This window comes from Loxodonta africana, chromosome 13 (assembly GCF_030014295.1).
Source record: "Loxodonta africana isolate mLoxAfr1 chromosome 13, mLoxAfr1.hap2, whole genome shotgun sequence".
NCBI classification, from domain to species: domain Eukaryota; kingdom Metazoa; phylum Chordata; class Mammalia; order Proboscidea; family Elephantidae; genus Loxodonta; species Loxodonta africana.
In genome coordinates, this window is record NC_087354.1 from 91,326,340 (window position 1) to 91,351,168 (window position 24,829).

At 41.3% G+C, this 24,829-nt stretch overlaps 1 protein-coding gene across 3 annotated transcripts in view; it reads right to left on the reverse strand.

The window, feature by feature from the left end:
* Nucleotides 1-24,829, reverse strand: part of NAF1 (nuclear assembly factor 1 ribonucleoprotein) — a 144,331-nt gene that overhangs the window by 36,471 nt on the left and 83,031 nt on the right. For 2 of the 3 annotated variants that reach the window (XM_064267648.1, XM_064267649.1), the window contains one exon: nt 6,385-6,556. In XM_064267648.1, coding sequence (XP_064123718.1) covers nt 6,385-6,556 — 172 coding nt within the window. Of the gene's footprint in view, nt 1-6,384; nt 6,557-13,449; nt 13,973-24,829 lie in introns of those variants that run through there. The other variant, XM_003418488.4, reaches the window with a different exon arrangement.

A 24,829-nucleotide genomic window follows, 5' to 3' on the forward strand; every position in this document is an offset into this window, starting at 1 on the left:
TAAAATTTTCTGTTTGTCTTTGGTTTTGGCAAGTTTGATGATAATATGTCTTGGTGTTTTTCTTTTTGGATCAATCTTAAATGGGGTTCGATGAGCATCTTGGATAGATATCCCTTCGTCTTTCATGATGTCAGGGAAGTTTTGTGTCAGGAGTTCTTCAACTATTTTCTCTGTGTTTTCTGTCCCCCCTCCCTGTTCTGGGACTCCAATCACTTGCAAGTTATCCTTCTTGATAGAGTCCCACGTGATTCTTAGGGTTTCTTCATTTTTTTTAATTCTTTTATCTGATTTTTTTTCAGCTATGTTGGTGTTGATTCCCTGGTCCTCCAGAAGTCCCAGTCTACATTCTAATTGCTCGAGTCTGCTCCTCTGACTTCCTAGTGCGTTGTCTAATTCTGTTATTTTATTGTTAATCTTTTGGATTTCTACATGTTGTCTCTCTATGGATTCTTGCAACTTATTAATTTTTCCACTATGTTCTTGAATAATCTTTTTGAGTTCTTCAATAGTTTTACCAGTGTGTTCCTTGGATTTTTCTGCAGTTATCCTAATTTCATTTGTGATATCTTTAAGCATTCTGTAAATTAGTTTTTTATATTCTGTATCTGATAATTCCAGGATTGTATCTTCATTTGGGAAAGATTTTGATTCTTTTGTTTGGGGGGTTGGAGAAGCTGTCATGGTCTGTTTCTTTATGTTGTTTGATATGCACTGCTGTCTCCGAGCCATCATTGGGAAACTAGTTTTTCCAGGTAATCAGCTAAAAAAAAATGCAGTCAGATCCCTATCTGAATTCTCCCTCTGGCTCAGGGTATTCGGATGTTAATGGAGCCGCCTGGGGAAGGTGGGGGAGGGATCAGAGAGCTAGGAGTGTAGCAACTCAGAATATAGAGCTGATCTCCGTGTTTACGCTCCGCCCGCGCCCGCCAAAATCCCAGCGGGACGGCTCCTCAGCTGGGACGCTGCTCTCCCCGCTCCAAAACCAGCCACTTCCTCTCGGGGATTTCTCCCTCCGGCGCGCCTCTCCGCTCGCGCGAACTGGGTGGGCTTCGCCCGCTCGAATGGCTGGGCCCGCCCCCAGGGTCAATTCAGGGAAATATAACTGGTCCCCGCGCTCACGCCCCGCCCGAGCCCGCCAAAATCCCAGTGGGACGGCTCCCCGGCCGGGCCGCTTCTCTCCCCGCTCCGAGACCAGTCACTTCCTCCCGGGGACTTCTCCTTCCGGTGCACCGCACCGCTCGGGCGAACTGGGTGGGCGTTGCCCGCACGAACGGCTGGGCCCCCCCCACCCGGGTCGCTTTAGGGAAATATAGCTGATCCCCACGCTCGCGCCACGCCCGCTTCCTGCCAAACTCCCGGCGGGACGGCTACCCGGCTGGGACGGTGCTCTCCCTGTTCCAAGATCAGTCACTGCCTCCTGGGTGCTTCTCCCACCGGCTGTGCTGCTACACCACCCGCGCCAACCGGCTAGGCTCCCTCCCGGGATGAGTTCGGGGGTAGGGCTGGGCCCCTTGTCTGTGCCATCTGCCCCCCTGGGCTCTGCCCCAGATCGGGCTCTGAAGGTCACCTGCCTGGTACACTGGCTCCTGGTTCTGAAAACGATCGCTGTCTGCCCGTATTTGTTCGTTGTCCGTCTCTAAGTCTGTGTTTGTTGTTCAGAGTTCGCAGATTGTTATGTATGTGATCGATTCACTTGTTTTTCCGAGTCTTTGTTGCAAGAGGGATCCGCGGTAGCGTCCACCTAGTCCGCCATCTTGGCCCCGCCTGCAAGTGTATTTTTGACGTGTGCACACACACACAACTAAGGAGCGGGACCTTTCCTAATCCTGTGCAGTAACAGATCAAATAATAAGTGTGAATTAGGTGAAAATATTCTCCATCCCAATTGTTTTTAATTCTCTCTTTCTTCCTCCTTTCACTTTCTCTTCGCCTTTAGTCCCCCATTTGCTCATCCAAGAAGCCCTGGTGGCAAAACGGCTAAGTGCTCCACTAACCAAAATGTTGATGGTTCAAACCCACCAGCCACTCTTCAGAAGAAAAGACTGGGCAATCTGTTCCCATAAAAATTACACCCTAAGAAACCCTATGGGGCAGTTCTACTCTGTCCAAAAGGGTCGTCATGAGTCAGAATTGATTCAACAACACACAGCAACATTTGATCATTCATTACCTAAACATCTAAAAAAATATACATGAATTTTCTCACTCTACTATGACAACGGTTCTCTTTCATAAAGGAACACGAGAGCTTATAGTTTTACTTCTGTAACTTAAATATGTCAAGCACGTACGCGTGCGAGCGTAAGAATGAAGAATGGGCTTAGCAGGTAAGCCAGAATGCTAGCAGAGGATTCTCATTTCAATTTTTTAAATTTTGTTAATGTCTGAAGGAGTCCTGGTGGTGCAGTGTCTGACAGCTCAGGTGATAAAAGGTTGGCAGTTCGAATCCACCAGTGGCTCTTTAGAAACCCCATGGGGTAGTTCCGCTCTGACTTACAGGGTCACTGTGGGTTGGAATAGACTGGACAGCAGCAGTTAATGTTTGAAACAATCTTCCTCTGGTCTGTGGATGCTTTTCTCTTTTTCTTCTCGAGATCTCTACCCAAAGTCCACTTCTCAGAGAGGGCTCGCATTCCCCAACACCAACGCATCCTATGCCCCTGAAAATCAAAACCAAGCCCAGTGCCAAGGAGACAGTTCTGACTCATGGCGGCCTCAGGTGTGTAGGGTAGAACTACATTCCACAGGGTTTTTAAGGCTATGACCTTTCAGAAGCAGACTGCCAGGGCTTTCTTCCATGAGCCTCTGGGTGGGTTCAAACACCAATCAAAAGGGTAGTAGTTAAGTTCTTAACTGTTTTTACCACCCAAGGATTCCTCACCCCACTTTATTTTTCCCCATTTCACTTCTCTGACCTATATTTACACATTTGCCAATGTCCCCATTCCAAGTGGTTCATAAGGGGTTGAGACTACCACCCTCCAAACACAGCCACATCCCAGCTCCCTTCCTATCAGGCTGGCCATCCCACACTAGTTCACACGCTCTTATCTCAAGAGCCCACCTTCCCACATGTCCTCTTACACTCTTCCCTGCAAACTCCCACACAGGAGAGACTGCCACTTAGGTGGTGCAAATGGTTAACACGCCAAGCTGCTAGTTAAAAGGTTGGTGGTTCAAGTCCACCCAGAGGTGCCTCAAGAGAAAGGCCTGGCAATCACCTTCCAAAAAAATCAGCCACTGAAAATCCTACGGCACACAGTTTTATTCTAACACACATGGGGTGATCATGAGTTGGAATCAACTTGACTGCAACTGGTTATGCCACTCAAGTCCAATCAATCAAAATATCCATTCCGCTACCCTCAGAGATTGGTTCAGGGCCAGGTACCAGGCCCTGGGCAAGCCAGTAAAAATCTTCTCCATGACTTTCATACGGGAGGTACTGGCAGCCAAACTGCCAGCCCCATGAAGAAACATCTCCTGAGAACGGTGAAAGAGGCAAGGTCCTGAAGGCACTAAGCCCTTGTAGCCACACCACCCTTGGTATTCAGGGCAAAGTCATTCTCTTTCAGAGTTGAAGCTCTGAAAGAATCCTAGTGTACTCTCTCAGAGCCCTAAGTCAGAGACTGAGGGCAGACCAGGGGACTCAGTTCTCTACCTATGTCTAGCAGCAGAGTGGCTAAAGCACTAGACTCTAGTGTCTTCCCTAATCTTCTAAATAAAGTAGCCACTAATTAAGAATCCAAAATTGAAAAATAAAGACCATGCCTCTTCTATCCTTCTCGAAAGACCCCTTGGAACTGGCACAAAGAGAAACAGACCAGGCAATGGTTCTAAGTTTTAAATACTAACATACTTTCCCAGCAAAACTGGAATTTTCTGCTATGTGCCAAACATTTTATATTATAATAATATACTCAAAGAATTCAATAGCACTTCTCATATTTATCAGTCTCTTTCCATTTATCAGTCTCTTTCCACTAGATGCTATGACAGAAGCAGCCAGACCAGTCTTGTTGCTTGCTATACGGCAGGTAAACCACATGAATGTGAGACCTTTGTTCGCAGGCTCGTTTTACAGTCACATATTATTATTGACTGAGAACTCATTATCTATAAAGCACTCTTCCAGGTACTACAGGAGCTACAACGATAAGATAACAACTCAGTCCTCAAAGAACACAGTTCCTGGCCTCTTTGCAGCCATGGGTCCTTTCAGACTTCCTGATGAAAACGTGGTCCCTCTACCCAGAAAAAATATGTAAACAAATACGCATTATTTGTATTAATAATTTTAATTTCAAGGGATTTGCAAGATAAGAGCCCCTGATCTAGTAAGATAAACAAGGCAACAATATACATACAAAGGCAAAAGTACTGTAGTGTACTATTTGCTGGTTTCTATAAATGAAACAGAAACTTAAGTAGACAGGTGATCAAAAAACAGAGAAAAGAGTCCAAGCAAGTCTAATACTTGTAAAAGTTACTCATATCCAAACGTTATGTGATATATCAAAAAAAAAAAAAAAAAAGCAGTTGCTGAGGTTGCTTATATACAACCAAACACCTCATGGGATCTGGTTTCTTAGTTTGGAGGTCTAGGGTCATGTTTCTTAGGTCATCCCAGTTAATTGTACTAATACCATGTTTAGTGCTTCTGTTCTACCTCCGAGTTCACGGCACAGTGCCTGGGGTCTTAAAGCTTGCAAGCTGCCATCCAAGATACAACTGGTCTCTATTCACCTGGAGCAACAAAGGAAGGAGAGTCAGGAGTAAGGGGAAGAAATGGAATGCATGGCTAACTGCCTCCATGAATAATGTCTCCTTTGCCATGACACCAGAAGAAATAGATAAGAGTCCAGCTACCATTACCATTACTGAACGTTTTGATCAAAGATTCTATAGAAGAATCCTGATCAAAAGGAAGAAAAATGCAGAACAGAATTTCAAATTCACACAGAATCTAGACTTTCAGGAGCCTTTAACGCTAGGAGAACCCCAAAACTACTGTCCTAAGATACCTTTAAACCTTAAACCAAAAATACCCCCTGAAGTCTACTTTAAACCAAATAGTAAAGCTTAATTAGTAAAGAATGTCTACCCTGAATATTGTACTCTTTTTAAGAATTATCTATATAAGAGCAAGTTGACAACAGTTAGCCGATTAAGTTAGACAAGAAGCTTCAGGGGCAGTGAGTTTATGTTAATGGTGGAGGAGTCATTTGATGGGGGACAATGAAAATGATTGTACAACTCGAAGCATGTAATTCATATCACTGAATTATACATGTAGAAATTGTTGAGTTGGTGTGTTTTGCTATGTATATTTAAAAATAAATCAATTGTTTAAAAAGAAAGAGAATAGTATCTTGGGAGCCTTTGTTTAAAGACGACTACTGAGATATCAGCACGTCTACCATGAAACAAATCACTGATGGAGTTATACATAAACCTAGAGGTTTTCAATATATGAAGTGTAAGGGAAACAGGAAGTTTCTTATCGTAAGTAGAGCAGAAGAAAAGAAAAATAATATTGATAGAACAATAAAGTCATGAAGAAGGTGCCTGATTGCCTCTATACTTTGTAATTCTTTTCAAATCTTGCATTAAGCGATTTCACTGCTTTGATAATAATTACAATAATAATTGTAATTAGTTATCATTAAAATTTTTAAAAAGCACTAATAACAAACAGAAGTACACAGGGGAAGATCACACACATAGCAATATGGACTATATTCTGAAATTCTGAGAAGAATTACTCCTGGTTCATGAGGTTTCAGCTGGACTACCATCATGCTTCTAGGGGCAGTTTACTGCTTTAGAGCAAATAAATCCCCAAGAATAACCCCGTCAACCAAACTTCTCAAGTGCCAACATATCACACTACAGAAAGTTATTCTACAATAACTTTTCTCCAATTTTAATAACATAAGCTCTCAAAAAACATCAAGTAAATAGGGATTCTAAAAAGCTCAGCCCATCTAATTTCAATTTCTCCTCCTCAAAATGCAATTAATTAAAAAAGGATGATTTCCCTGGCTATTGAGCACAATTCTCTGACTTGTAGACAAAAAACCAAGGTTGTAAATCTACATAAGTAACTTATAGGAAAAATAAAAAGTAGAAGAGTAAAAAAAAAAAGTAGCAAGCTAAAATTAATGCCCCAGGAAAAACAATCATCAAATGTTAGGCTTAAAAGCAGCCTTAGAAACTATTCAGATCAATGCTCTTTTACAGAGAAAGTCAAGGCATGGCCGATAAGATGCTGAGGAGCACTGAAATTTATGGAGCAGGCACAGGCCAAATGCAATCAATATTAGTATCATCAGACATTTTAAAGCATGGAAATTAAACTTAATAACAAATCTAAGTACTTACATCAAGAAGTAACTCGTCTTTAGTTTTAAGAGGAAAATTCTTATTTTCCTTCTCAACTTGTAAATTATCTTCTCCATCTGACAGCACTGGAGGAAGTGACATATGAGAGGAAGAGGAAGATGATGAAGATGAGGACGAAGATGAAGAGCTTGAACTATCAGAATCTGTTTCACTGTAGGGACAAAAAAGTTTAAAACTCAGTAAGGTTTATTACAATGGTATTGTATTAGAGTAAGATTATTCAACCTGGAAAAACCTACTTTATTTACATGTTTCCTCTTGCTGGTTTAATTTAAAAACTAGCATTTCCAAGTGGATTAGAGTACTTGAAATGTTACAGTAATTGGAAAACTGTTTTAAACCACCAATAGCATTTTCAGAACTCCTGTTACAGTCCAGACCCTCTCACTGGAATATTCACACGTTCCACACATCTGTCTGACTATAATTAAGCACATGGCAAGCGACCGTCTAAAGGAAACTCTGGATAAACGGCCTCTCTTAGTCACCAATAACCAGATGACTTAACTGCTGATAGTTTCTCCTGAGTCTTCAGACAACCTGAGCTCCTCAGTTACCAGTGCTGTTGACCGCTCTCCTCTCTGAAAATCCTTTGGCCCTTGACTTCCACAGCAATTCTGGTCACCAGCAATCCTCCTCTCAGTCTAAATTATGTTTGCTGGCTCCCCTCCAGCCCCTTTTCTGTACTGTCTCAGGGTTCCAACCTCAGTCACTCTCTCTTCCCTCTCTGTACTCTTTCCAGGGATACCTCATCCACTCCAATGACGTCCACCACCATCCATGTGCAGATAACTCCGAAATCTTCAGCCTCGACATGTTTAGGTTCTCCCCATAATCTCGCTGCATACTAGCCACCTCTGTATGAATTACCCGTACACACCTCACACTTGGACAATTTAAAAACAAGGAAACTAATGTACACTTTCCTTACTGGGGTCCCAGGGAGGTGCAAATGGTTCAAACCCATCCAGAGGTGCTTCTGAGAACAGGCCTGAGGATCTGTTTCTGAAAGGTCACATCCATGAAAACCTTATGGAGCAATTCTACTCTGCACTCATGACGTCACCACGAGTCAGAATCAACTTGACAGCTGTTCAGTAACAGCTCCTTACTAAACCTACCTTTCCTTGAACATCTATTTTATTTCATTGCTGGAATCATTCTCAACTACTGGATTCTCGCATTCAATGATAAAGACCTATTTCCTGTTTGGTAACCATCCCTACTATTCCATTTCTCCATCCCAGTTCCGTTGCTACTATGACTCTATTTCAGGCCTCATCTCTCTCTCACCTGTTTTCTGTAACAGTTGTATAACTGATATCAATACAGGCCTGTTTCCACACCAATCACCCCTTCATTCGGCTGCTGTTATCTTCTCCTCATGACCTTTCATCTTTACCGGTCCACTCTCTCATGTTAAAAAAATTTTCCACGATTGGACATTAGATTAGACAGGGAATTAGCATCAGTTTGCTATGTGTAATAGCTTTGTGGTTATATGAAAGACTGTACTCTTAGAGAATGCGTGCTGAAATATTTAGGTATAATGCCAATGATATCTGTAAATGACTTAAAAATGTTTCAATAAAATATGTATGCGTGAAACTAACAGTTCAAAAAGGTTAATAATAGTTAAATCCAGGTTAAACACTGAAAACTATTATAACTGTTAAATCTGGTGGAAATATGAGTATATGCTGTACTATTTTCCACTTTTTATTAAGAAAATACTCAAACATACAGAAAAGCCTAAAACGTTTTTCGCAAATCTACACCGTGTAAGAGATAAAGGCCATGCTCCTTAGCACGACACGCCAGAGCCCTCTGCACTCAGGTTTCTGGTTACCTTCACAAGCCCATCCACTACCACTTCTCACTCAAGCGCCTCATCTAGAGTACAAGTTTACTCAAATTTCAAAATCGCCTTGTACTTTCACTATTATTTGTGCATGTTCTTACGCCAAGACTGCTTCAACCAAAGGAAATTCCATCCCCCTTTATAGAGCCAACTCAAATATTACCTCCTCTGAAACCAGCCCCTCCCCAACAAAACTGCTGCTGCTGCCGTCAAGTCAATTCCAACTCATAGCAACACTATCGGACAGAGTAGAACTGCCCCATAGGGCTTCCAAGGAGCACATGCTGGATTCAAACTGCTGACCTTTTGGTTAGCAACCGTAGCTTTTTACCACTGTGTTACCAGGATTTCCCAACAAAGGTACAATTCGTATCTCTTTCCCTAGTTTCCACAATGCTTTTTTCAAACTGTCTAATCCCATTCGTTCTACCACTTGTCTGTCAGTTTGTCTCACTATGGTGCCTTGCATAACACTGTGATGCCAGAAGCTAGGCCACCAGTATTTCAAATACCACCAGGGTTACCCACGGTGGACAGGTTTCAGCAGAGCTTCCAAACTAAAACAGACTATGAAGAAGGACCTGGCAGTCTACTTCTGAAAAAATTGGCCAGTGAAAGCCTTATAAACAACAACAGAACACTGTCTGATACAGTGTCAGAAGATGAGCCCCTCAGTTTGGAAGACACTCAAAATACAAAAGGGAAAGAGTGCCTCCTCAAAGCAGAATCAATCTTAATGATGTGGATGGAGTAAATCTTCTGGAAACTTGATTTGCTGACGTGGCACAAGTCAAAATGAGAAGAAAAAGCTGCAAACATCCATTAATAATCAGAACCTGGAATATAAGAAGTATGAATGTAGGGGAATTAGAAGTTGTCAAAAATGAAATGGAACGTTTAGAGATAGATAGCCTAGGCATTAGTGAGCTGAAATGGACTGGTACCGACCATTTGAATCAGACAATCATATGGTTTACTATGCTGAGAATAAGAAATTGAAGAGGAATGGCATTGCATTCATCGTGAAAAAGAGCATTTCAAAATCTATCCCGAAAAACAATGAAAAACAATATTCATATGCCCACAAGGAAGACCAGTTAATACAACTATTATTCAAGTTTATGCACAAACCACTAATTCCAAAAATGAAACAACCAAAGATTTTTACCAACTTCTGCAGTCTGAAATTAATCAAACATGCAATCAGGACGCACTGATAATTACCGGTGATTAGAATGCGAGAGTGGGAAAGAAAGAAGGAAAATATGGCCTTGGTGATAGAAATGATGCCAGAGATTGCATGTAGAATTTTCAAGATCAATGACTTCTTCATTGCAAATACCCTTTTTTCAACAACATAAATGGGAACTGTTACACCTGGACCTCACCAGATGGAATACAAAGAAAACAAATTTACTACATCTGTGGAAAGACGGCAATGCAGAAGCTCAATACCATCATTCAGATCAAGGCCAGGAGCCGACTGTGGAAGACCATCAATTGTTCCTATGCAAGTTCACGCTGAAGCTGAACAAAATTAAAACAAGTCTAGGAGAGCCAAAGTACAATCTTGAGCATATACCACCTGAATTTAGAGATCATCTCAAGAATAGATTTGACACACTTAACACTAATGACCAGATGAGTTATGGGATGACTTCAAGGACATCATAAATGAAGAAAGCTAAAGATTATTAAAAAGAGGAGATCAAAATGGATGTCAGAAGGGACTCTGAAACTTGCTTTTGAAGACAGACTACCTAAAGCTAATACAAGAAATGATAAAAAAGAGCTAAAGAAGATTTCAAAGGGTGGCTCAAGAAGACAAAGTAGTATAATGAAATGTGCAAAACCTGGGAAAACCAAAAGGGAAAAACACACTCAGCATTTCTCAAACTGAAAAAAAAAAAAAAAATTCAAGCCTCAAGTTACAACAGTGAAGGAGTCTATTGGCAAAATACTGAACGATGCAGGAAGCATCAAAAGAAGATGGAAAGGAATACAGAGTCACTGTTCCAAAAAGAACTGGTCAACATTCAACCTTCTGGGAGGCAGCATATGATCAAGAACTAATGGCACTAGAAAAGTCCAAGCTGTGCTGAAGGCATCAGCAAAGAACAAGGTTCCAAGAACTGACAGAATACCAATCGAGATGTTTCAACAAACTGGTGCAACTCTGGAAGCACTCGCTGGTCTATGCCAAGCAATTTGGAAGACAGCTACCCGGCAAACCAACTAGCCAGATCCATATGCATACCCAGTCCAAAGAAAGGTGATATAACAGAATGCGGAAATTATCGAACAATATCATTAATATCAGATGGAAGTAGAATTTTGCTGATAATTCAAAAATGGTTGCAGCAGTACATCCACAGGGAACTGCCAGTAATTCAACCGGGATTCAGAAGAGGATGCGGAACAAGGAGTATCACTGCCGATGTCAGATGGATCCTGGCTGAAAGCAGACAGTACCAGAAAGATGTTTACCTGTGTTTTATTGACTATGCCAAGGCATTCAACTGTGTGGATCATAACAAATCATGGATAACACTGAGAGTAAAAAGAATTCCAGAAAACTTAATTATGCTCACGAGGAACCTGTACATAGACCAAGAGGCAGTCATTCGAACATAACAAGGAGATACTGGATGGTTTAAAGTCAGGAAAGGTGTGCATCAGGGTTGTATCCTTTCACCGTATTTGTTCAATCTGTATGCTGAACAAATAATCTGAGAAGCTGGACTATATCAAGAACAGGGCATCACGATTGGAGGAAGACTCATTAACAACCTGCATTATGCAGATGACACAACCTTGCTTGCTGAAAGTGAAGCAGATTTGAAGCACTCACTGATGAAGATCAAAGACCACAGCCTTCAGTATGGACTGTACCTCAACATAAAGAAAACAAAAATCCTCAAAACTGGACCGATAAGCAACACCACAATAAACAGAGAAAAGACTGAAGTTGTTAAGAATTTCATTTTGCTTGGATCCACAATCAACATCCACAAGCAGTAGTCAAGAAACTAAACGATGTATTCCACTGGACAAATATACTGCAAAAGACTTTTTAAATTGTTAAAAATTAAAGATGTCACCTTGAGGACTAAAGTTTCAATTGCCTCATATGCCTGCGAAGACTGAAGAACTGATGCCTTTGAATTACGGTGTGGGCAAAGAATATTGAGTATACCAGGGACTGCCAGAAGAACAAACCATCTGTCCTGGAAAAAGTAGAGCCAGAATGCTCCTTACAAGCAAAGACAGTGAGACTTCATCTCACTTACTTTGGATGTTTTATCAGGAGGGACCAAAAAGGACATCATGGTTGGTAATGCAGAGGGTCAGGAAAAAAGAGGAAGACTCTCAACGAGACGGACTGGCAGACAGTGGCTGCAACAGTGGGGTCAAACATAGCAATAACTGTGAGGATGACACAGGAACATAGCTATAATTGTGAGGATGACACAGGACTGGGCAGTTTCCTTCTGTTGTACGTAGGGTCGCTGAGTCAGAGCGGACTACGGTCGCTGAGTGGGAACGGACTGGATGGCACCTAACAACTGTTGACCTATTATTAAGAGCCTGATGAGTGTAACTTTAAAATACTTAATCAAGGGAACCATGTGCTAGTACATTTCCCAACTATTTCCACACTTGGCCCTGTTCCACTCTTGCTTCTCTGCTTGCACTCTTTTCTAAATTCAAATCTCTCTTCACAGAGCAAAACTTATAAGAATGTTAACTGAGCATGTCATTCCCTGCTTAAAACTAATCAATAGTTTGCTTTTCTAGCACTTAGAATTAAACCTTTAAGATGGCTACAGGACCCTACAGGGTCAGCCTCCCTGTTACTTTCTCAGCCCCTTGCTTGTTACTTCATAATGATTTGCACCAACTCTGATCACTGTATTCATTAAACATGTTTACTTTTATATTTCTTCCCTCCCACTGGAATGCATGGCAGGGGTTGTGTCTATCTTGTTCACCTATTCAGTAGCCCGCAGAACACACTCAAATATTTGGAGACAATGTTCAGGGTTGTTTAAGAGCATCCTATATGCTGCAGTTTTGTCACAGACATTTGCATTAAAAACACAAGGGAAAAAAGCTCCTATAAAAGGTTCCTTTTTGTACTGTTAAAAAGCAAGGGTGTCACTTTAAGGGCTAAGGTGAGCCTGACTCGAGCCATGGTGTTTTCAATTGCCTCATCTGCATGTGAAAGCTGGACAATGAATAAGGAAGAAGAACTGATGCCTACGAATTTTGGTGTTGGTGAATAATATTGAATATACCACGGACTGCCAAAAGAACAAACAAACCTATCTTGGAAAAAGGACAGCCAAAATGCTCCTTAAAAGCAAGGATGGAGAGACTTCATCTCACATACTTTGGACTATCAGGATGGACCAGTCCCTGGAGAAGGACATCATGCTTGGTAAAGCAGAAGGTCTGCGAAAAAAGGAAGACCCTCGACAGGATGGGGGGACACAGTGGCTGCAACAAAGGGTTTAAGCACAACAATTGTGAAGATAGCGCAGGATGGACAGTGTTTCCTTCTGTTTGTTGTACACGTGGTCGCTATGAGTTGGAACCTACTCAAAGGTACCTAACAACAATAAAAGGTGTGCAGAGCATAAAACAATACTAAAGAACAACAATTAGCTAACTTCAAGAGCATGTGCTCCCCACAAAGATTCTGCAAGTTAGCAATTGACAGGCGCCAACCTGAAGCACACAAAATAATCCTTTTCCTCACCCTCAACTCATCCAGCTCAAAAACAGGGGGATAAGATACACACACACGCTAAACCTAATGAAACAATTCAGACCTGACACACGACTCAAAGTTACAAACTCAACATAAGAGAACAGTTATGTAAATAATTTAATATTCTAAGACTTTCTATATTCTAATTAAAGGCACGGCCTAGACACTGGCCCTTTCAGACGGCTGACTTTAGGGAAGTAGCGCGAACAGCTTATTGCACTGAAGATCCACAACGCGATGTCCAGAGGCATGGGCGGTCCCGGCTACAGGTCAACACGCGAGTCCTGAGCATCAGCGGCCTCCCCGCCGGCCCACACCCACTCGGGCGCCCTCTCGGCCCCAGGCCCCGGCTCCTCCCGCCCCTCATAGAAGCCCTCTTTCCGCAGCTCGGCGGCCGACAGGCACCAACCTGTCCGAGTCCGAGTCCGTGTCCGAGTCCGAGTCCGAGGTCTCCACGGAGTCCTGGGTCCGCGCCGGCTCGGCCGCAGCCAGCCCCGCGATGCAGTTCCCGCCGGGGGGCGCTTCTGGCTCCCCCTGCGGGGCCCGGCTCCCGCCGGCGGCGACGGCGCTCACCGCGGGCTCAGCCGCCCGTTCCCCGGCGGGCCGAGCCTTCGCTGCCTGCCGGGAGGCCGGAGACGCCTCAGCCGGCTGCAGTGGCGGCGCCGTCAGACCTTCGCCAACCGCAAGGCCGCCGCCATTGAATTTCAGAGTCTCCAGCTGAGCGGCGGCGGCTTCCACCACCTCCATTTCCCTGCGTCAGAGCCCGACTGGGGCTCACGCTCTGGGACCCCGGACAAGCTCGTGGTTCTCTCCGGAGACGGTAAAATAACCTCAGCAGCCGACGCACCAGCGCCTGACCAACTTCCCGCGCTTATGGGTAACTACACGCGGACCAGTCCGGAAGCACAATGTCGCGGTGTGCGCAGTGGCACTTCCGGGGAAGCCTGTGACGTAAGGGGACGCGACGGCACTCGCGGGGCGGGAGCGAGGCGGGGCATGGGCGGGGCGGAGCGGGGGCGGGGGCGGGGCGGGGGCGGGGCGGGGCGGGGACGGACCTCCGGGACCTCTGGACTGAGAGCTGGGAAGGCATTTAGTTCCTGGCTCTGTTAACAACTTCGGGCCTTGTCTCCTATCCCACTCCCAGAGGCTGGTATTTCATTTTGCTGAATCAGGATCATTGGTACTCGAACCGCGGACAAGGAGGAGGGATTATGGGGCAGGGGAGATGCCTCAAAGTCCCAGGCTCTGTACATCAGAAACTTGTGCCAGAAAGCCTTAAAAAAAAGACACTTCTAGTAACTTCATTGTAGTTGAACTTAGACAAGTACATGGATAGCAAAAACATTGACCATCTCAAAAAACTGACAGCTATGCAAATTTTTGTTTCCCTAAAAGAACTCTAAAGAGAGAAGTAATGGAGAATGGAATTTTGCTGCTTGTTGATGTTTTGATGATGTCTGGTCTATTTGACACTGCTTCATAGAATGGTGACATGATGCTAAAACGTAGTAACAGACATTTGGGTTGTTTCCACTTTTTGGAAGGTCCCTAGGTGGCACAGTTTGCACTAGACTGCTCAAGGTTGGAGGTTCAAACCCACCCAGCCATACGTGGAAGAAAAGGCCCTGCAATCTGCTTCTGTTAAGATTACAGCCAAAATACAAAAATCAGTTCGATTCCCTACACCAACAAAAAGAATATCGAAGAGGAAATCACCAAATCAATACCATTAACAGTAGCCTCCAAGAAGATAAAATACTTAGGAATAAATCTTACCAGAGATGTAAAAGATTTATACAAAGGAAACTATAAAACACTTCTGTAAGAAACCAAAAGAGACATACATAAGTGGAAAAACATACCTTGTTCATGGATAGGAAGACTTACCATTGTAAAAATGTCTGTTCTACCAAAAGCAATCTACATTTAATGCAATTCTGATCCAAATTCCAATGACATTTTTTAATGAGATGGAGAAACAAATCATCAACTTCATATGGTAAGGGAAAGAGGCCCCAGATAAGTAAAGCATTACTGAAAAAGAAGAACAAAGTGAGAGGTCTCACTCTACCTGATTTTAGAACATATTACACAGCCACAGTAGTCAAAACAGCCTGGTACTGGTACAACAACAGTTACATAGACCAATGGAACAGAATGGAGAATCCAGACATAAATCCATTCACATATGAGCAGTTGATATTTGACAAAGGCCCCAAATCAGCTAAATGGCGAAAAGACAGCCTTTTTAACAAATGATGCTGGCATAACTGGATATCCATCTGCAAAAAGATAAAAAAAAAGACCCATACCTCACACCATGCACAAAACGAACTCAAAATGGATCAAAGACCTAAATATAAAATCTAAAATGATAAAGATCATGAAAGAAAAAATAGGGACAATGTTAGGAGCCCTAATACATGGCATAAACAGTATGCAAAACATTACTAACAATGCAGAAGAAAAAGTAGATAACTGGGAGCTACTACAAATCAAATACCTATGCTTATCCAAAGACTTCACCAAAAGAGTAAAAAGATTACCTACAGACTGGGAAAAAGTTTTTAGCTGTGACCTTTCTGATCAGCACCTGATCTCTAAAATCTACATGATACTGCAAAAACTCAACTACAAAAAGACAAATAACCCAATTAAAAAATGGGCAAAAGATATGAATAGACACTTCACTAAAGAAGACATTCGGGTAACTAACAGATACATGAGCAAATGCTCACGATCATTAGCCATTAGAGAAATGTGAATCACAACTACAATGAGATTCCATCTCACTTCAACAAGGCTAACATTAATCCAAAAAACACAAAATAATAAAGGTAGGAGAGGTTGTGGAGAGACTGGAACACTTAGACACTGCTGGTGGGAATGTCGAATGGTACGACCACTTTGGAAATTGATTTGGTGCTTCCTTAAAAAGCTAGAAATAGAACTACCATACGATCCAGCAATCCCACTCCTTGGAATATATCCTAAACAAATAAGACCCTTTACACAGATATATGCATACCCATGTTCACTGCAGCACTGTTGACGATAGCAAAAAGGTGAAACCGAATAAGATGCCCATCAATGGATGAATCCCGTCCCCGTTGCCGTCGAGTGTTTGGTTAGCAGCCATAGCATTTAACCACTATGCCACCAGGGTTTCCCAATGGATGCATGGATAAATAAATTATGGTCTATTCACACAATGGAACAGTGATGAACCTGTGAAACATTTCATAACATGGAGGAATCTGGAAGGCATTATGCTGAGTGAAATTAGTCAGTTGCAAAAGGTCAAATATTGTATAAGACCAGTATTATAAGAACTCAAAAAATAGTTTCAACAGAGAAGAAAATATTCTTTGATGGTTAGGAGAGGGGGTGGGAGGGAAGGAGAGGGGCATTCTCCAATTAGTAGATAAGAACTACTTCGGGTGACAGGAAAGACAACACACAACACAGGAGAGGTCAGCACAACTGGACTAAACCAAAAGCAAAGAAGTTTTGGAATAAACCGAATGCTTCGAAAACCAGTGTAGCAGGGTGGGGGTTTGGGGACTATGGTCTCAGGGGACATCTAAGTCAATTGGCATAGTAAAATCTATTAAGAAAACATTCTGCATCCCACTTGGGAGAGTGGCATATGAGGTCTTAAACGCTAACAAGCGGCCATCTAAGATGCATCAATTGGCCTCAACCTACTTGGAGCAAAGGAGAATGAAGAATATCAAGGACACAAGGTAATTACAAGCCCAAGAGACAGAAAGGGCCACGTAAACCAGCAACTATGTCAGCCTGAGACCAGAAGAACTAGATTGTGCCTGGCCACAACCAATGACAGTCCTGACAGGGAACACAACAGAGAACTCCTGAGGGAGCAGGAGAGCAGTGGGATGTAGACCCCAAATTCTCATAAAAAGACCAGACTTAATGTTCTGACTGATACCCCGGTGGTCATGGCCCCCAGACCTTCTGTTAGTCCAGGGCAGCAACCATTCCCAAAGCCAACTCTTCAGACAGGGATTTTACTAGACAATGGGATAGAAAAAGATGCTGGTGAAGAATGAGCTTCTTGGATCAAGTAGACACTTGAGGCTATGTTGACCTCTCCTCTCTGGAGGGGAGATAAGAGGGAAGAGGGGGTTAGAAGCTAGTGGAATGGAGACAAAAAGAGAGAGTGGAGGGAAGAAGTGGGCCATCTCATTGGGGGAAAGCAATTAGGAGTATATAGTAAGGTGTATATAAATTTTTGTATGAGAGGCTGACTGGATTTGTACACTTTCACTTAAAGCACAATTAAAAAATAAATAAATTATTTTTTAACATTATAACAACAACAACAAAAAAAAAGATTACAGCCAAGAAAACCTGATGAAGCAGTTCTACTCTGTAATACATGGGGTTGTCATGAGTCTACACTGACTTGATGGCAATTAACAACAGCAACCACTTTTTGGATATTATGAATAATGCTGATATGAACATAAATGTACAAGTTTTTGTGTGGACATATGTTTTCACTTATCTTGGATATGTACCTAGAAGAGAAGTTGTTAGGTCCTGTGGCAAAGCTATGTTTAACTTTTTGAGGAACTGCCAAACTGTTTTCCATTGTGGCTGCACAGTATATTCTCTTACCGGGCATGTGTGAGGGTTCCAATTTCTCCACTATTGTTTGTTGTTTTGATTATGGCCACCTTAGTGGATGTGAATATCTATCTCATCATGATTTTGATTTAAGACGTTAAATACATTGCTTTATGTGTTTATTGAACATTTGTATGTCTACTTTGGAGAACTGTCTATTCTAATCCTTTCCTCATTTGGTTATTTGTCTTTTTATTTTTCAGTTATAAGATTTTCTTAAATATATTCTGATACTATTCCCTTATCAGGCATATGATTTGCAAATATTTTCTCCCATTCTGTGTGTTGCTTTGCTTAGTATAATTTTAAAATACAAGGTTCCAGGAGGAAAATCAGCAAAAGACCCATTTGAATTAACATCAAAATCTAATTCATTAACACACTTGATATCTAAGGGGAGAAAGAGGTACAGAAGGCCAGAAGAGAGTTAAAATTTGAGAACCTACCATGTGCCAGGAATTTCACATGTTGTCTCATTTGGTCCTCACAGAAAGTCTGCAAAGTAGACTCTCTTATCCTCATTTCACAGGTAAGGAAACCGAGGCTTAGACAGATTACATGGCATCCAGTCCAAACTCACTGTGCCTATTTAGGGCAAAACAGGGGTTCAGCTGTGTGTGCCGGACTCTTCATCTTGTGCCAGTTCTATTCTCAGATTACCTCTCTTGTTTTCTAAACATTCCTAAATTTGGGCAGAATAAAAACTTTCAGATGATTACCATTTGCCTTTAACGAGAAGATTCTGTGCAATGCTTCAGCTCCTTCCAGGGAAAGCTGCCGCATTAATGCCTCATACGCATTCACTGGGCATGTACTAAACATCCCCCAAAGACACGCTGCAGATCGACAGGCTGTTACTGATGTTAGGCTTTGCATTTCCATCTCAACGTTTAGCTATTGCATAAAGCAGAAAAGCTTGTCGTTTTTAATGTGTTTAAAATATTTTCAGGTGCTAGTTATTTTACTCATGCATAATCAAGACTGTGTCAGGTGCTAGATCCGATATGCAGAGTCATTGATTACCATAGGAGATACTTTTGTACTTTTTATGCTCCTGAGGGAGACAGGAGTGAGGCATGTGTTGATTGAAATTGTCTCCTGGGAACATTTCATTAAAATACGTATCTGACTCCAGGTCTTTTGCCAAGTGCTTTTTTTCTCCTACATCATCTTATAAAATTAGAAATGAATAAATTGAATGATCATAAGAAGTAACAGAATTCAAGCCTAGATCTATGTGACCCAAAAACCTGTGGAACTTTTTTCTACACCTCTACACCAGTGAATAATGGAATGACAACATGCAGTTTACTTACTTTTGTCTATATTCCATGTCGTCAAAACTACTGATTGAAAAGAGAGTAAAGGCAATTAAGCAAAATATTGTGCTTTTCCCACATATGAAGGAAAAAAAAAACTGTGATGAATTTTTTAAAAACCAGATTTTGGGGGGCGCCAAGAAGGCAGTGCTAGGAGCACAGTGCATGGTTGGACCTGAGGTCCCTGCACTTGAGGTGCTCCCAGACCAAGGGAAGACAGATGAGAAGAACCTTCTTCCAGAGCTGACAGAGAGAGAAAGCCTTCCATGAAGCTGGCACCCTGAATTTGGACTTCTAACCTACTAGACTGTGAGAAAATAAATTTCCTTTGTTAAAGCCAAAAAAAACAAATTTTGACTAGCTGTTTGGTTATAACATCATCTTTAGTCCTGCCACTCTCACCTGCTTTTGAAATTTTTGTTTATTTTTATCTTGAACTTCAGTGTTTTCTGAATTAAAAAAAAAAAAAATGAAATGAATGAGCATCAATGTCAAATTCAGTTTAACTCGTTCCATTCATTTTGTTGTATATCTCCCTTTGGAAGAAGACTATTTTGTAAACTGTTTTATCTGTCCTATGACATGCATCTCCACTAATACCCAGTAGATGTTAATAGCTGCTGGTTATGGAGCATGTATATGTTGGTGCATGTCAAAATTTATCCCTAATTCTCCCTTTATGTCTGTATTATTGTCCCCATTAAGTGTGTAAGAGACTGAGGTGCGGAGAGAGTCAGTGACTTCACCATGGCCATGAGTGGTGTTCTGATCCTGAGATGTCCAAGCCCAAAGCTCATGGTCTTTTTTGCTGTATACTTCCCACTGCATTTTATGAGCAGTGCGTTTATCCAAAGGCATAACAGATGGCATGGGACAACCACAGAAGTAAGGCACAGGCAGAAGCTCCAGGGTGCCCTCTGCCATTTGTTTTAAGCAGTGACAACAAGCATCATCTATTACAGCCACAGCGTTTTAATATTTAGCCACTAAAATCGTATCAAAACCTTTCCTGGTGTTAGATTATTTTCGTAGCACCAAAACATACTTTGTAGACACATTGGGGTGTGCCTGAAATGCAGTCCCTGCCTTCAGTGAGTGGTTTGTTGAAAAGACAAGCAATGTTTTTTATGCAACAAACTCTCTAAGCTTCGCCACACTCATTTGCCAAATGAAGAAATTAGACTAAATACCTAAGTAGGAGCCCCAGTGGTGCAATGGTAAAGGGCTCAGCTGCTGACCAAAAGGTTGACGGTTCAAACCCACCCAGTGGATCTGAGGGAGAAAGACCTGGTGATCTGCTTCTGCAAAGATTACAGCCTAGAAAACCCACTGGCCAGTTCTACTGTGTCACGTGGTGTCACTTGACAGCACCCAACAATTACAATACTTAAGGTAGATATCAGAGCCAAAAAATTGTGATTCTATTTAAGTGAATCCAGGAATGAGTTACCAGGAAGGGAAAATTTGCTCAGAGATTGTTTGCTGATAAAACGATCCACCTACCACAAACCCTAGAAAAAAAAGTATCCTGAACAATAGAGAGGGATGTGGTATAGCAAAGCAAGAGAGAAGCCGCTACCACACCAGGACAGACTGGGGAAAGATTCAGAAGTTGGAACTTGTGTCCCAAGGGAAACAAGTCTGGCTGAAACAGAATGTAAGACTAAAGAAGACTAGAAGAAAAGGGGGATATGGAGGAGTTGACTACGAGAATGCATCTAATCTTCAAAATGGATAATGTTTGCAATTGGGAAGGAAAAAATGCATTTGGAAGTATATACGGATATGAATAAAGTTGGGGAGAGGAGAGCAAATTGACAAAACTAACAAACTCTTCTTGCAAGGTGAAATTCAGATCCAGTGCAGAGTATACTAAGCATGGGATCAGGCTAGAAGGTTGTGGCGAGGATTAGGAAAATTGACAAAATTAAGTCGTAAACGGAAGACACTGGTCTGTCTTTTCTATAAAAGGTTTGAAATTGGAAAATAGCCAATTAGAAAGTGCTAATGCAAATGAGAACATACAACAATAACAATTGCTGTCATTAGGTGCCATTGAGTCAGCTCTGATTCATAGCATCATATTGACCCTATATATAATAGAACAAAATGTTGCCTGGTCCTGCGCCATCCTCACAATAACAATAAGACAATCTTATTCTGAATGAAGGAAAGAGGCTAGGGACCAAGAAATCCTTTGTCATCAAGGGACCAGTAATGAATTTTTTTTTCATAGAGGCAATACTAACGATTACCACTTGAACTCTCAGTACATACTCACAAGCCATAGGGTGGATAGTGTTATTATTTTACAGACGAGAAAGCTGCAGCTCAAAGAAATCACAGAACACTTCCCAAAGTTGCAGTTAGTAATTTGAAGAAGTTGAATTTAATCTCACATCTGGGTGACTCTAAAGCGTGTCTACCCAAATACTAGATTATTATGCTTCCCACCAGCAGCCGAATGTAAGTTTTAAAAAGTGCATATATAAACAGTAATAACAGTCAATAATTGGAAGTAGATACATAGGCTAATATATATGCTAAATAGGTGGGGAGGGTCATACAGGAGTACACCCATGTACATATATAGGTATGATTGTGGCTATTTCTACATACATATCTGTAAGTGCTGCGTGTGTACTCATATATTATACAGCATATGGGGCACATTTACACAAATTACCTAGACATCGGGACTGAACTACTGGACCTGAAGGCTAAGGACCATAGTCTTGGGGGACATCTAGGTCAATTGGCAAAACACAGTTCCTAAAGGTAATGTTCTACATCCCAGTCTAGTGAGTAGTGTCTGAGGTCTTAAAAGCTTGCGAGCAGCCATCTTAGAAGCAACTATTGGTCTCTTCCCTCCTGGAACAAAGGAGAACAAAGAAAACCGAAGACCCAATGAAATGATTAGTTCAAATGGCTAAAGGCCCACATGAACCACAGCCTACTCTAACCTGAGACCAGAAGACCTAGATGGTGCCCAGCTGTCACTACCAACCACTCTAATCAGGATGACGATATAATTTCCTGTGTAGAATGGGTAAAAAATATAAAACAAATTTCAAAAAACAGACCAGACTTTCTGGTCTGAAAGAGACTGGAGGAACCCTTGAGACTACTGCACTAAGACAAGCTTCTAACTTGAAACTTTAGAGACCCCCAGAGGCCACCTTTCAGCCAAATAATAGACAGGGCAATAAAACAATAATATCCATGAAGAATGTGCTCCTTAGAACAATCAGCAATATGAGGCCAAAAGGGCAACATTTGCCCAAAACCAAAGATGAGAAGACAGGGAGGGACAGGGAAACTGGACTAATGGAAACGGACCCAGGGAGAAAATGGAGAGAGCACTGACAGATTGCAGGGGATTGCAACCAAAGTCATGAAACAATTTGTGTAAGAATCATTGACTCGGAAATTAATTTGCTATTTAAACTTTCACCTAAAGCACAATAAAGAATTAACAACAACAAAAAAAACTGTGTATATGGCTTTCAGCTTGAGCACATCTATGCAACTAGCCTATTTTTTCAATTTCAAGTTACTGTGTTTATAGGGTCGCTATGAGTCAGAATCGATTCAACGGGAGCGGGTTTGGCTTTGGTTTTTGGTGCTTAGCCTATATTTAATGAAAAATAAAAATATCTTTGGGAAAAAAATGTATTTTTTTTCCAAGGAAATACTATTTTCCTGTTTAAGTATTTCTTCAGGAAAAAGTTGTATCTGGATATAATTTCAATATAAATATATGTACACACAGATATATATAAAAATAAAGAATATATGTAATATATGGCAGTTCAAACTCACTCAGAGGTACCTTGGAAGAGAGGCCTGGTGATGTGCTTCTAAAAGGTCACAGCCTTGAAAACTCTATGGAGCAGTTCTACCCGGCACACATAGGTTAGCCATAAGTCAGACTTGATAGGCAATTAACAACATGAATGTGTGTAAGAATGTGTCAAAACTTTAAAAATCACATCTTGAAAGAAAATATAATTTATAACTAAATAGCCAGGCTAATACTCTAAATACTCTCAGCATTACTAGATTGTCTTCAGGATAAGTCACCAAAATAAGGAACACAGAGAAAAATAAAATTAATATACAAGAAACTAAAGAGTCTTACTCAAACATTTTTCTTTTGAGGAAATCACAAACTTGAGACTTTGAAAATGCCTTGATTATTTGAAGTCATTTTAACATTTCTCACATCATAGCTCTAAAGAAATCATTGTAATCCTTTCCAGCCAGCTGTCAGGTATCTCTGGACAGTTTAACCTGGCTCCCTTGGCTGGAGGGTAGGTAGGAGAGAAGACAGAAGAATAAAAAGTTAAGGGTTCATATCCAATCTTTATTTTGCAGAATATGCTCATCCTGCCATCAGTGTATCTGAGTAGATAAAGAATGTGTTTCAGATAAAGGCAGTATCAGTTCAGTTCTATTCTAACTAGCATTTAATGAGTAACCAGAATGGAGCCAAGTTCTGTGAAGGATGCTGGGAGTGAAACAATACTATCCTATATGTCTCTCCATTGGACGTTATGTCCAATGGAGAGACATATACAGAAATACATCATTTTAACACACAGCATATGGTGAATGTAACCCTGATATATATTGAGTGTTTTCAAAAGCACTTAGCTCAGGCAGAACTGAGAGAAGCTTCTTGAAGAAGAAGCTTTGAAAGTAAATAGGAGTTAGAGGATCTAAGCTTTGAAAGTAAATAGGAGTTAAAGGATCTAAGGCCTGCGATGAGATGACAAGAAGAATTAAAGAGAATCTTAATCTGGACAGGTCATACAACAAAATTATTAGAATTTTTTTTTTTTGGCCTATGTTAAACATAATTTATGCATTCAAAACAAAAGTTATTTTTAAACACTAATAAGAACAAGAAATATTTTAGCTGGGAAAGGAGCTAACATTAATCAAAGATACCAAATCAAAGATAAGTGTAAATAAATTGTCAGCTAATGTTCATAGTGCTGGAAGAATAATTAACATATCCAAAAAACATGTTTCTGTTCAGTTTGCTCGTTCCAAGTCCAATCATTAATGCAGTATTTATTCCTTGAATATAGTTATTGGGCACATGACCAAGACCTAGGACAGTGAGGGGGACTCAGAAGTTTGTTAAATGTATTTTGGTTGATGGAGGAAGATGTTTTATTATGGCCATCTATTGCATAAGCTAGAAATGTGAAGGTGACTGGTATACTTGACAACCAAGTGCACTTTGATTTGCTTCAATTTCTTTTTCAATCGGCTTCGGGGATGGAAGTCTCTATGTTAGGATGAAGACATTTTCTTGGGGATTTGTGTGAATATGCGACTAGTCATTACTTCTAAATCTGTTGACTTGCTCCTAACGTTTGTTCAATAAGTCTCTTTCATCTCATAGTGCTGCCCAAGCCAACTTGGTTGCCAAATTATAACTGAATAAGATAGGTACAGGAAACAGTAGTAGTGCAAAGGGTTAACATGATCGGCTAACTGAAAGATTGGTGGTTCTTTCAAGCCTACCCAGAGATCCCTCAGATATGCCTGCCAACCCTTCAAGGTAGGTGTCATTATCTCCATTTTACAGATGAGGAAACTGAAACTTTAAGTAACATACTCAACATCATAAAGTTAGTGGTTAGTCCATTGGGCGCTTAAAATCAGTTTTTTGACTCTTCACAGTAATTGTCACCATGGACGACGGTCAGAATTACATGTGGAGTTTTATCAGTATACACATGTCTAGGCTGTATTCCAGACTTCCTTGGAACTAACCAACCACATATGAAGTTTGAAAGCTTT